Source organism: Choloepus didactylus, chromosome 22 (assembly GCF_015220235.1).
Source record: "Choloepus didactylus isolate mChoDid1 chromosome 22, mChoDid1.pri, whole genome shotgun sequence".
In the NCBI taxonomy this organism is placed as follows: Eukaryota; Metazoa; Chordata; class Mammalia; order Pilosa; family Megalonychidae; genus Choloepus; species Choloepus didactylus.
The window spans coordinates 42439253-42452516 of record NC_051328.1 but is presented as its reverse complement, the minus strand read 5'-3'; the positions used below and the strand labels follow the sequence as shown (position 1 = coordinate 42452516).

Below are 13264 nucleotides of genomic sequence, written 5' to 3'. Positions count from 1 at the left end.
TGACAGGCAGGAGCATTATATAATTAACTGCCCCAGCCTCCGCCTCCTCTTTGGGCAAGAATGAACCCTGCCTTTCGGTTGCATAAGCCAAAATAATAATTACTCTCCAGCCCTCCGTCACTCCCAAAGGCGGCCAGGAGCAGGTGTTTGGAGATTTCTTCCCGAGACTCGGAGGAAGGCAGCCGGAGGAGGGGGCCACACGTACATACACAAATTGCAGCGTCTCGTTTCCTTCCCAGGCATCCATGCCTAAAAAAGAGCCGAGCTGCCAAAGGGGAGGCAAGAGAGCCCCTTTTGAGGATCAGCTCCAGGGATGGGGGTGGGGCGGGGCGGGGGCCTCTCCAAAGCCAGCTCGCTTCAGGTCTGGCTTCCAGGAGCCATAAACGCTCCGTGCGCCTCGGCTGTCCCTAGGGGTGGACGTCTGGGTGTCCAGGTCACGGGGCGGCTGCAAACCCGACCACGGTTCCCAGCACAGAAATCACCTAATGGCAGCGACAGTCCAGCAGCTCATTGGCTTGCAGCCCCTGGGCTCTGTCCCAAATGTGGTGGCATCTTAGAAAGGAGGCACAGAATGCTTCCCGAAACCACTGGTGAAAATGATTCAGCCACTTAAACCTAAGATTAGGGGCTCTGGCTAAACAGATGCCCCCCAAGCCCCCACCCCAGGAGCCCACTTCCGAGCATGAGCCTGCATCAACCACCCAGAAGTTCACCTCCTTGTTTTGGTTTATGTTGGCATCCCCCACCCTCAGCGCTCCGGGTGGCTCCCTGTCCATTGGCTTGCATTGATCAGTTCTAAGGGAGGCTCTCGGGCACTGCGTGAAAACACACAAGCCAGGCTGGCACCTGACTCACAAACCAGCACCAAGGGGGCTCTGCCAACAAGGGGAGGGGGCTGCTCCCACATCCACTCTGCCCTTGGGGGGCCCTGGACACAGCCACTGGCCCAGCTTGGCCTTCCCAGCAGCCTCTGGCCTGCTGGCACCGAGGCCCCGGAGCTCGGCAGGGCTCGGCAGCTCCCCAGGCCCCGCCAGCTCTGCTCCGGGAAGACCCCCTGCCACCCTTTGGCTGGCACAGGGGCACCATCCCCCACCAAGCAGTGGGGCAACCTGTGGCCGGGGTCAGGGGCGGCCTTCCAAGGAACCCCAGGAAATGCCCCCCTGTGCCCAAGGCCCAGCTGGAGGGAGCAGCTCAACTTCCCCAGAGATAAACAGCAGGAACCAGAGAGGAGGGAGACGGCTGTGGCCGAGCCCCCCGCGCGCCCACCAGCGGCCCACCTACCTCCATCCGAGTACGTCTCGGTCCCGTAGCCGTCCTGCAGCCCGTTGCTCCAGGTGCCTTCATATTTGGCCCCGTTGCCCGTGCACTCCCGCACCCCGTAGCGCCCCTTAAATCCGTGCGTCCACTCGCCCTTGTACACCCACTTCCCCTTGCTCTCCAAGCCGATGCCGTGGCGCTTGCCCTGCGCCCAGGTGCCCTGGTACGTGTTGCCGCTGGGCCAGGTGTAGACGCCGAGCACCTCGAAGCCGTGGCTCCACGAGCCGGTGTATTCGCCTTGACCCTTGGGGCCGGTGCAGATGCCATGGCCGTGCGCCTTGCCGTCCTCCCAGCCTCCGCAGTAGGAGCCTCCATCGTCAAAATTAAACCTACCCCCACTGGACATGCATGTAACTCGGTTTGCAAATCCCGCAAACGGTGGGGGGAAAAAAAAAAAAAAAGCCAGGCGCCCCGCACGCGGGCCGCCGGGCGGGTGGGCTGCGGCCGGGTCTCCCGGGGAGGGAGGGGGACGCGGGGCCGGCGGCCGGCGGGTGCGGGGCGGCGGGCGGCGGCGGCGCCGGCTTCGGGGGCGTCGGAGCGGATCGGGGCGCCCGTGCCTGCCCGAGCTGCGCCGCGGGGCCGGGCCAGCGTCTCGCGCTCCCGCTGGAGCCGGGACCGGAGGGGCGGGGGCGGAGGCGGCGCGCGGGGCGGGCGGGCGCCGGGGGGGCAGAGCCGCGGCGCCGGGGCCCTGGGAGCGGGCGGGCGCGGCGGCCGGGGGCGCGGGGGCGCGGGGCAGCCCCGCGGGGCGCCTCAGGCCCGGGCCGCAGCCCCCCACCTGCGGCTGCCGCGCTGCGGGCGGCCGAGGGCGGCGGCGGGGCCCGCAGGGCGGCGGCGGCGGCGCGGGCGGCCGCACCATCTCGGGGCCCGCGGGGCGGCGGCGGCGGCGGCAGCAGCAATGCGGCGGGGCCCGGGCGGCGAGGGCGGCGGCGGCGGCGGCGGGCGCACCGGGCAGGCTCGCGCTCTCGGGGCGGCGCGCGCCCCCGCCCGCGTCCCCGCCCGCGCCCCCGCCCGCGCGCCCCCGCGCCCGCCTCCCCCGCCCCCGGGGCGCCCACCCGCGGCTCCAGCCGGCCTGGAAATAGGGGCGCAGCCAGGGCGCCCCAGCCCCCCATTTCCAGGTCTCGGATTTAAAGGGACAGGAGCTGCGCCACGGGAAGGTGCCGCGCACCCGGGGCGCGCCGGGGAGCCCCCGCCTCCGCGCCAGGACGCCCCGAATATTTCCCGCCCTCCCCCCGCCTCGCCCCAGGAGGCTCCAAACCACAGGTGGTTTTTCCCAGGCGGATAATTCCCTCCTTTTTCCTTCGGGGCAGTTTGGGTCCAACTTGGCGGGGGGAGGCCGGCTCGCCTCGGAAAACATTGATTCGGCGAATACCCCCCCCACACACACACCCACACACACTTCTGAAAATTAAGCGGGGCGCAGAAGGTCCGGCCGCACCACAGGGAGCCCCACCCCGGAGCGGCCGCACTTCAGGGGAGCAAAGTAGGAGGCCACCGGGGCTAGGCCTGTCTGCACCCCCACCCCCAAGAGGTGGCGCGTGATTGCTCCGTGGAAGCATCCTGGGACGAGTTTGAAATGCATTTCCTGGGCCATCAGTCCGCAGGCAGAAGCCCGCATTCCCAGCTCTCCCGACTCTGCATGGTAAACCCGAGGAGGGCAGTGGACTGCGGACGGGGAGGCCGCCAGGGCCAGGGTCCCGGCTAACTGGAGTGGAGCCAGGGTGACTGGGGGGAGGGGGCGCTGAGCGAGGAACTACCCCTTAGGCCTCAGAGCCGGAGATTGAAGACACTGAAGGTGTAAGGTGAAGCCTGGGGCCCTGCTCACACCCACTGTTGGCTAAACAGACCCTGCCTGGGAATCCCAGCCCCCTGCAAGTCCCAGAGCTAAACCAAACCCCACAAAGCCTCCTGTCTTGCCCTGGTTCCCAAAGTATCCTTCCTAAATAATCACCCAGCTAGAGAACAGGAACCTGCTTTCCCCACGTCCCTGTAGAGGGATGTTTAGGGGGTTCTCAATTGTTGGTGGCTGTTTTGTTTTGTATTTACAATGATTCCACTACCTCCCAGCCTGTGTCTCATCTGTGAGGTTTCTCCAACCACCCAGCGGTGGAATCCATTGGGGATGTTTTGTTACATGGCAGCAGAACCCAGAACAGACTGTAAGCATCATGCAGAAAGGAACCACATCTGTCTTGCTCACTGTTTTGGTTGGCTAAAGATGACAAAATGCAATATACCAGAAATGGATTGGCTTTTAACCATGGGGATTTATTAGCTTAAAGATTACAGTTCTAAGGTGGTGGTAATGTCCAAGTTAAGGCAGCAACAGGATGATACCTTCTCTGAAGACAGGCTACCGGCGAGCTTGGGCTCCTCTGTCAGATAGCAAGGCACATGGCATCTGCTGGCCCTTCTGTCCCAGGTTTCATTGCTTCCGGCTTCTGGCTTCAGTGGCTTCCTCTCTGCACTTCTGCCTGTTTCTGTCTTTTAGCTTCTGTGTCTCTTAGCTTCTGTGTGGGGCTTTATTCTAAACTTCTCTGGGGCTTTTCTCTGTCTTTTATCTTCTTATAAAGGACTCCAGCCGGGGGATCAAGACCCACCTTGAATAGCTGGGTTAGGTCTCAATTGAAACAATCTAATTGCAAGGTCCCACCCACAACAGATCTGCACCCACAGGAATGGATTAAAAGAACGGCCTTTTCTGGGGTACCAAACCAGACTCAAACTAGCACAGCCACTATCGAATCCACAGTACCCGGCACACAGTTCACCCCTCTGGGTACTGGAGGTGCCCCGCTCTGTCTCACCCCTCCCGCGTCTTGCGCTCCGTTGCCACCATTCAGCTGCCGATTTGGCTCTCTAGCTGCCGGCACCCAGGCCCCAGGGAACAGGCGACTATTGCTCCAAGTTGCCCAGGAGGGTTGAAACCTGAAGATGGCCCTGAAGACTCTTCCTTCTCCCCAAACCAGAGGCATAGGAAGAAGAAGCCAGCCCTGGGGAGCCAAATCGGGTGACAACGAAATGAGGAATAATCAGAATTATTGGATATCTGTGTGCCCCTTTCTTTGAGCTAGGACCTCGACGGTCTTATTTCATCTAAGTCTCAGCTCAACCTTAGGGTTCCGGACTGAAGGCTGAAGATAGGGAAACCAGGGCTCAGCAGGTGGAGCGAGTGAGCCAGGAGCATGTGCGGCTAGCGGGTGCCAGCCCAGGGCTTGGTCCAGAATGGCGAGGACACTGGGGGACACCCTTGCTCATCAGTGGTCCTGTTTTTCACTCCAGTGTCCTTCAGGCCAGGCGACCGCAGGGACAGAGCTGTGCGATGGTTGTAATGGAGGAATACTCTGTCCGTGATTAGTTACTGGCCCACCAGGGCAAAAAGTTGGCTAGGGGGAAAAGGTAATTCAAACTTGGAAATTCAACTCTAAGACACCCTGCCGGGCAAGTCTTCTTCCATTGCCCTTGGGCTGCCAGGTCCCAGGGGTGTGGTGCCAACAGTGGCTAACGTTGAGGGCTGCTGGGTGCCAGGCTCTCTTCCAGCACTTCCCAGCTGTTGGTTTGTTGACTCCTCACAACAGCTCCAGGAAGTGGGCCCCATAGGGTCTTATTATCCCCATTGTGCAGAAGAAGAAACCGAGGCAGAGGGCAGATAAATTATTAGCATATGGATATGGATTGGCATATAGCTCTCCAAGCTTGATGCTACAAGTTCAAGTCCTTCTAGATGCATCCAAACTATTTGTCCCCTCCACTAGTGAAGCCAGAACCCTCTACCAGCTGCCCCTTCCTCGTAAGGACAGCCAGTGGGGGCTTACTTGGGGCCTGCAACCTCTACCTCCCTGGAGCCCATGCCAGCCCCGAGGGCGGGCGCCTTCTTCCAGAGGAGGGAGTGGAGGCAGGGGTGGATGAGTGAGTGTTCCAGGAAGTGGCAGAATTTGGATGTGATTCCAGGCACGTGGCCCCAGGGCCACACCCATTCCCAACTTGCCATCCTGCATTGTCCCCTCGGCTTCATACCTAACTGCCCTTCTCCAGCTCAGCAGCTGGAGTCGTGCAACCCAGAGCCAGCATCTGTAACGTCGTGACAGCACTTTACCGTGGCAGCCACCGCTCCGCCCTGCCCAGCGCCCCCACGAGCTGCAGCAGCAGTCACGGCAACACTGGTTTATAGGATGAGCCTGGATAACTAGTATTGTTAAGTGTGAGCTCACAGATCCCAGACTGGACCAGTGCATTCAACACCACAGAAGGCCTTGCACAACACAGAAGAGTGCAAGGCTCACGGACTCAGAGCCATCACTGCCCAGATTCAAACCCAGGTTCCTCAACTTCTCTGGGCCTCAGTTTCCCCATCAAGCAAATGAGGATAATTGTAATTCCTGCCCCACAGGGTTCCATAAGCTCAGGGAGCCCTCGCTTTGCACATACCTGATAGGCGTGCATTGCAGTTAAATAACTCCAGTCCCCCAGCAACACGTTCACATTTCAGTGTGACACTGTAGATTAACTGTGACTCACTGCACAAAATACAGGCTTGGCTGCCAGTGCTCCTCAGTCCCCCAATCACCATGTAAATAACAGATGCGCAGCATGATCAGTGGCCAATTGTGCCACTTCTTTCAAAGTCTGTTGGTGACTGGCCGCTGGGCACACCGCTCAGTTCACGCACAGACAGCAAAGCAGGGGGCTGTGTTACCTCCTTGTCTCCCAGGGGTAAACCCACATGGTAGTTCACCCAAATGGGAAATCGAAAGAGGGAAACGACCAGTAAAGATGAAAGTGCAGCAAAGAAAGTAAAAGTGAGAATTGAATGTATATGGAGTTATAGGAGGAACAGCTGACTGTGGGGACGTTGACCCACCACCACCGCTGCATGGGAGGGATCCCAGAGACGCAGCCCAGGAGCTTAGTGAAGGTGAATCCATCGACATAAGGGAGAAATGAGGTTGTGGTGAAAAGGATGACAGTGTCCCAGAGGAAGTGAATCTGCAAAACCTCACATGAAAGGAACTCTCAGAGATCTTTCACAACGTTGAAAGTGCAAAGGATAAAATGTTGGAAGTCGATCTAAACTTAGAAAGGAGTGTGACAACTGGCTGAGGCAGAGAAAAGAGGCTCAACCTGTACCATAAATTATACAGTGAGAGGGCAAACATTGCTGAAACTACTGATAACTCATAAAGCAATAAACACCTTAATTCTCAGTGTTCCTGTTTTAAATGGCAGTGTACTAAATAATTTAGCTTTACAATGATTTTATTTCCATATGTATTTGTAACTGACGGTAAGAGAGGTTTTAACATTTTCACTAAAAAATTGTAAGTGCCACAGAATGATCATAATTATTCCCATTAGTTAAGGTGATTTTCCAGGTTTCAGATGGTTTGGTCATGTTTATGGCTCCCACAACTGTGCAAAATGAGAACTCCCTGTATATATTTTTGGTGATAAAGCAGTGTCTGGCTTGGAGTAAATACTATAAACATATTAACTGTTACCTTTACAACCTCTGTGTCCAGGAGCAGCTTTCTAAATTTTGGTAGGCGGCAGGGTGTACTACAGACAGCTCAGTCCAGCCAGTTAGAGCCACTGCCTGCATCTCTTCCCAACTCCCCATTCCTGATGCCACACCGGAGCTTGGGCGTATTTCTATCACAGAAATTGGAAAATGGCATAAATCAGGTCTTCTTGTGTTGTTGCTCCGGAGAAGCCGTCAGACCTGTGTCCTTGGGTGCCATGGCAAGCAGACATCGCCTATGGGAACCCCAGTGCTTCCGGTGCTTGGTAACCTTAATCAAGTTTGCTGAACCTCCCTAAGCCTCAGGGAGACTCATCTGGAATATTGCTTTCCTCATCCGGAATATTGCTTTCTTGGCATTCTTCCAGTACATCTGCTTGGGACTAATTTCTAAAGCTCGCCCATGTCAAACACTTCCAAAGCTTTTCTGCATTATAAACTCCATTGCACAAGTAAAGGGTCAGGAGAAAAGCATCTTCTCAGGCCCCACTTCAAGCAACAGAGAGATATTTCACAATGTTGAAAGTGCAAAGGATAAAATGTTGGAGTCGATCTAAACTTAGAAAGGAGTGTGACAACTGGCCGAGGCAGAGAAAAGAGGCTCAGACAGCAAAGCACGGGGCTGTGTTACCTCCTTGTCTCCCAAAGATAAACCCATGTCTGTCTCTGTTCAGAGTGCACCAGACAAAGCATGTGGGAGTAAATCCTGATTGAAATCTCATGTGTAGACAATGGGCCGGAACCCCCAGTATATTGATTCTGAGATGTTGGAGATGCTCTATATTTTGAGCTGGATGGTGGTTATGGGGGTGTTTACACATACAGAAATGCCTTGCACTGTACCCTTAAGATTTGTGCACTTTAAATATGTGTGTTCTGTACCTTGATCAGTAAGAAGATGGAAAGTTTTTGATCAATCAGCACTATAGGACTATCTGGTTTGGAAGTTTAAGACAAGGATGAGGTTCTATGTCAACAAGATGATGCTATTGTTGACACTTAACAGTACCATGAATTTCAACTAACACGAATCCGGAGTCAGAAAGGTGAAAGGTCTTCTTGGGAAGACACACGTTTACGTGTCTGTGTGCTTTACCTGCCAGCCTCGGTCATCAATATTCCCGTCCCATCAATATTCCCCTCCACCCACCAAGGGGTAACAGCTATTCTGACTTTCATCTCCAGAGATAAGTTTCACCTTGTTTTGAACTTCATATGTAGATGGAATCATACCATTTACACGATTTTTTGCCTGGCTTCTTTAATTCAACACTATGTCTAAGATTGGTCTGTTATGTTGTTTGAACAGTAGTTGGTTCTTTTTATTGCTGTGTAGTATTCCATTGTATGAATACACTACAATTTCTTTATCTATTCTGTTGATAAAGATAAACATCAATGTTGATGAACATTTGGGTTGTTTCTAGTGTCCAGTTGTTTTGAAGAAAGCTGGTATGAGCATTCTTTTATGTGTCTTCCAGTAGACACTCCTTTTTCTTGAGTACGTACCTAAGAGTGAACTTCCTGGGACCTCAGATAGCTGTATATTTAATTTTAGTGCATAGTTTTCCAAAGTGGTTGAACCAGTTTGCACTCCCACCAGCGGAAGGAGAGCGTTCCAGCTGCTCCACATTCTCGCCAACACTCAATAACATCTGTGTTTTTAATTTTAGCCACTAGCGGGGATGTAGTAGCATCTCATTGTGGTTTTAATTTGCATTTCTTAGGTAGGCACTTTAACTTTGTGAATAGATTAGGTTTATTTTACTTATATTTCACACTTTAGTTTTCATTTTTAATGTTTGTATCTATTATTATTATTTGATTTTTGTTGTATTTATTTTTTACAGTCTCTGTCTGAGAATATCATATGCTACTGATTTTCTATTTAGAGTACTAATGTAAAGTTTTCTCTAAAACCCAACCTATCCAAGTAAAAATAAAAAAATAAAGCTGGGGTCCATTTAAAGAAAAGTGTTATATAATAACGGGCCAGCAGGGATGTGGATGTGGCGAGTCATTGGAAGAGAGGGGGATCTCTCTGTCCCTGAGACCTGGAAGTGAAAGCACACTTCCTGAACAGAACCAGGAGCTGGAAAATCAGAACCCGTCTCCCCCTTTCCCTGGGCCCTACAGCCTCTCCTTTTGATTGTCTGCCTTATGTTTTCTGTGCTCTGTGCGCCAGCTTTCTCTGCTGCAATCTCCTCTTTCCAACACCTCTCAGTTCCAGCAACTTGACAGCCACTAGCCTGGATTCTCTGGGTCAATTTCTAATTCCTAGGAGAGGCATTCAGCTTGGATCAGCTTGGGTTAGTCGTCCCCCCTGGCCCAATCAGCTGTGGTTAGAGAATGGGGTCCTGCCTTGTAAAGAGAGGAAGAAGATATGATTGGCGTCTCTAGTGTCAGTTGAGGAAGCACATTCTAAGCAAAAAAAAAAAAAAAAAAATAGGACTTCTGTTCTGCTGATGGGAGAGATGATTTGAAATTGACAATTGAAGAGTTTCAAAAAATAGTGGACATAATTTTACTTCCTATGATCATTCAATTTTAAGATGAAGTCAGTTATAATGAGAGGGGAAGGAAGGAAGGAGGAAGAGGAGAAAGCAGAAGTGATTTGGATGGATTATCAAGAAGGGAAAAGAAGGCTGTGCTGGTGACAATGATGATGGTGATGATGATGATGGTGATGATGAGGATGGTGGTGACAATGAGGATGTTATGGTGATGATGATGGTGACTATGATAATGGTGATGGTCGTGATGAGGATGGTGGTGATGATGGTGGTGATGATAGTAATGCAGGTGATGTGGATGATGGTGGTGATGATGGTGATGAGGATGGGTGATAGTGGCATTGATGATGATGGTGATGATGATAGTGGTGATGGTGATGATGGTGATGGTAATGATGAGGATGATGGTGATGGTAATGGTGGGGGTGATGATGGTGGTGATGGTGGTGGTGGTGATGGTGATGATAATGATGAGGATGATGGAGATGATGGTGATGGTGATGTGATTATAATGATGACGATGATGATGGTGATGATGATGGCAGTGATGGTGATGATGATGACGATAATGGTGGTGATGATGATGCTGATGCTGATGGTGGTGGTGATGGTGATGATGATGATGATGATGACAAAGTATTACATTTGAGTGCCTGGTTCTGTCCTGAGTACTTTACATTCATTACCACATTTAATTAAAATAACTTAATTTAAAACAACTTTTTAAGACTGGTGCTATTATTATCCCCATTTTTTCAGATAAGGAAACCTGGGGTTAGACAGGGCAAGTTACTTGCCCAAGGGGGAAATGAGCCAAGCAGCTGACAGCAGAACACGGCTTGCAAACACCACATCCTTTTGCCTCAAGTGTCTAAATGTCCCCTCATTGGGGAGGATGAGTTGTTGTGTATGATCAAGCCAGCCAGCCAGGATCAGGACAGAATGAAGTCCCTGAGAGGGGTGGGTAAGAGGGGGTAGACTGGCACCACTCTTGGAAGGACTGGGTCTGGGAACATTATCAGGCCTGGAGCATGCTGGTTTCCAGCGGCCAGGACAAGGTTGGAAAGTTAGGCTTCAGAGATCCTCCCTGCATCGGAAGATTCCACGATCACGTTGCTCTCTTGCTCAGGATCTCCAGTGGCTCCCCATCGCTCTTCACGTAACTTTGCATGGCCTGCGCGCTGTGCCGTGCTGCCTGGCTGCTCTCCAGCCTCCTCTCTCTCTCTCACTTCCACCTCCCACCCCGCTCCCACCCCTGCCCCACGGCAAGTCTCAACCAGACCAAACTGAGTACAGTTTCCCCCAAATAGGCCAACCTGTTTTTCCCCTCCGGGTCTTTAAGTGTCCTGTTTCTGGTTCCTGAAACTACTCCTCCTCCTCCAAACTCCTTTGCCTGAAAAATGATGATCCATTTTTCATTGTGAAATATACATACATACAGAAACTGCATAGAACATATTTGTACAATTTAGTGAAGAGTTGTTTAGCAAATGCCTGTGGAACGACCCCCAGGTCAAGCAAATGTAAAGTTATCAGCATCCCCAACCGTACGTGTACCTCCCCAGTCAGACCTTCTCCTCCTTCCCAGCACAGAAACATTAACCTGAATTTGTGATTGTCTTTTGTTTTTCCTTTTTCTTTTTAGCTTTGTTCCTTTTATATAAGCGTTCCTAAGCACTGTAGTTTAGTTTTGCCTATTACTGAACTTCATGTGGCTGGAATCACGCTCGATGCATTCTTTGGACCCAGTGTGGTGCTCGAGCTTCGTGCACATGGCTGTGTGCTGCAGGGGATTGTTCGTTCCCTCAGCTGTCTAATATTCCATTACGTGAAGACACCGAAAGTTACTCGTACGCTCCACCGTACATGGACGTTTGGGTTTGGGGCTAGGAAAAGCGGCACTGCGCTGACTTTCTTATGTCTGTATTCTGGAATGTGTGCATCCCCCTCTTTACCCAGGAAGGCTTATTTGCTCTCAGGACTCCCCTGAACCTCCCTTTCCTGGATCCCAGAGGCGGGTTTAGGGTTGTCTTCTCCGGACTTTGTCAGGGCCCCATGCCGCCCCCATTACAGCCCAGACCCCTCTCCCAACCGGGGTCTCGGGGGTGCAAAGCAGGACACCTTTGGACCCTCCCCTCCCCTTCAGCGGCTAGCGTAGCGGCTGGCACATAGTAGGGGTGCAAGCATTGCATGCGGGTAAAGGAGGGAATGAACAAATGAATCAAGGAATGAGCAGGAGTTCCCAGATGTTGGTTGAATCGAAACTTGCCACATAAAATGAATCATGGAGCCTGGAGGGGCTCTTAGCCCCTCGCTCAGCTGCGGCTGTTTCTGATCCCTGTCTGGACCTCATTTGACACCAGTTATCACCAGTCGCGGCACATGGGGACGCCGTGGACAGGCAGCTCACTCCTTCCTGCCCAGCAGACGGCGTCCACTGCACGAGAACATCCACCACCGCGCTCCCTAGCCGGGCAGCTTTTATTATTCCCCCCTCGTCTGCCTCCCGAGGCTAATAAGTGTGATTAGACCTCATCAGGACACGGCAGCTAGTGGTTTCCTCGGGCTTCTTCTTATCAACTGTCTGTCCAATTCGTCCACCAGGGTGAGCAGGGCGCGTGCTAGAAAGGGGAGTGTGAGTCTGTGGGTTCATCCAAGATGCTGAGAGTTGGGGGATCTGGGCCAGGGGCTGTGAGAAGGGGGTGAGCTTCTGCAGGCTGGCGGGTGTATCCGAGGGTCTAAGCCAGCAGGAAAAGGCTCCGAGGATGCAGAGGTGAGTCCAGAGGGCACGGCCGGGCATCCGAGCCCCGCCCCACATGTGGTGCCCACCTCCTGTCCCGTCTGGTGGCTTTTTATATCCCGCCCCAGCCCCCACCCCTCTTCACCCCCTCCCACTCTGCTCGGCGGCCTCTGCCTTCACACGTTCTGTTCCCTCGACCCGGTGCCTTCTTCCAGGGCTCAGCGCAGTGACTCTCCTTCCAGGAAGCCCACCCAGCCCCCACCCATGCAGGGCCGGGGAGGATGCTCCTCCCTTCTGCTCCCGTCACCCTTGGACCCCCCGAATCATGGCTCTGGACCCACTGCATGGCCCGGGTGGGTTTCACCGCCGGCATTGGCACCAGATGTGTCCCAGCCCCAGCCCAGTAGGTGCTCAGTAAACACTTCTCAGGGACTGGCTGAGTAAAGATGGTGCTGGAGGATCTGCGCAGAGCTGCTGGGGCGCAGTGAGGGGCTCGCACAGCCCGCCCCACCCCCTTCCAGCCCTGCCCCCCAGCCTCACCAGGAAGGTGTCTTCTCCCCCACCCCCCACCCCCAGGGGCCACCTCGTTCCTCTTTACTTAGGCCGCAGCCTTCAGGCCTCTCCCTCCTCCCCTCAGCCCGCGGCCGGGAGGGCTGCACTGGGGGCTCCTGGTGCTTGAGCCCCAAATCCAGCAGCACCTCCAAACTCACCATGTACACAAGGACAGAAGCCAGCAAACTTCCTCTGCTTAAATCACTTTAGTTGGGTTTTCTGGCATTTGCCAAAGGATCTAGAATTCACCTACCATTCAATTCCCCCATTAAGGTGCGTATGTAATTCAATCTTTTTTAGTATATTCAGAGTTGTACAAATGTCACCACAATGTCATTTTCCAGCATTTTCATCACTCCCAACAGAAACCCTGTCTCCCTTAGCTGTCCCTTCCAGTCCTCCCCTCCCCCAACCCTGGAAGCCACTAATCTACTTTTTGTCTCTATGGATTTACCTATTTGGGATATTTCATATAAAGGAACCATACGATACGTGGTCTTTTGTGACTGCTTTTTGCTGAGCATAACATTTTCAAGGCTCAGCCGTGTTGTAGCCTGCATCAATGATGCACTCCTTTTTATGGAATAATATTTCACTGAATTTTGTATACCACATTTCATTAATTCT

General features: G+C 53.2%; 1 protein-coding gene across 1 annotated transcript in view; it reads right to left on the bottom strand.

The window, feature by feature from the left end:
• Positions 1-1708, bottom strand: part of JPH3 (junctophilin 3) — a 77722-nt gene extending 76014 nt beyond the window's left edge. The window contains 1 exon segment of the mRNA XM_037816425.1: positions 1282-1708. Within this exon segment, the coding sequence (XP_037672353.1) occupies positions 1282-1663 (382 nt within the window). The 5' untranslated portion in view covers positions 1664-1708.
• Between the last annotated feature and the right edge of the window lie 11556 nt (positions 1709-13264).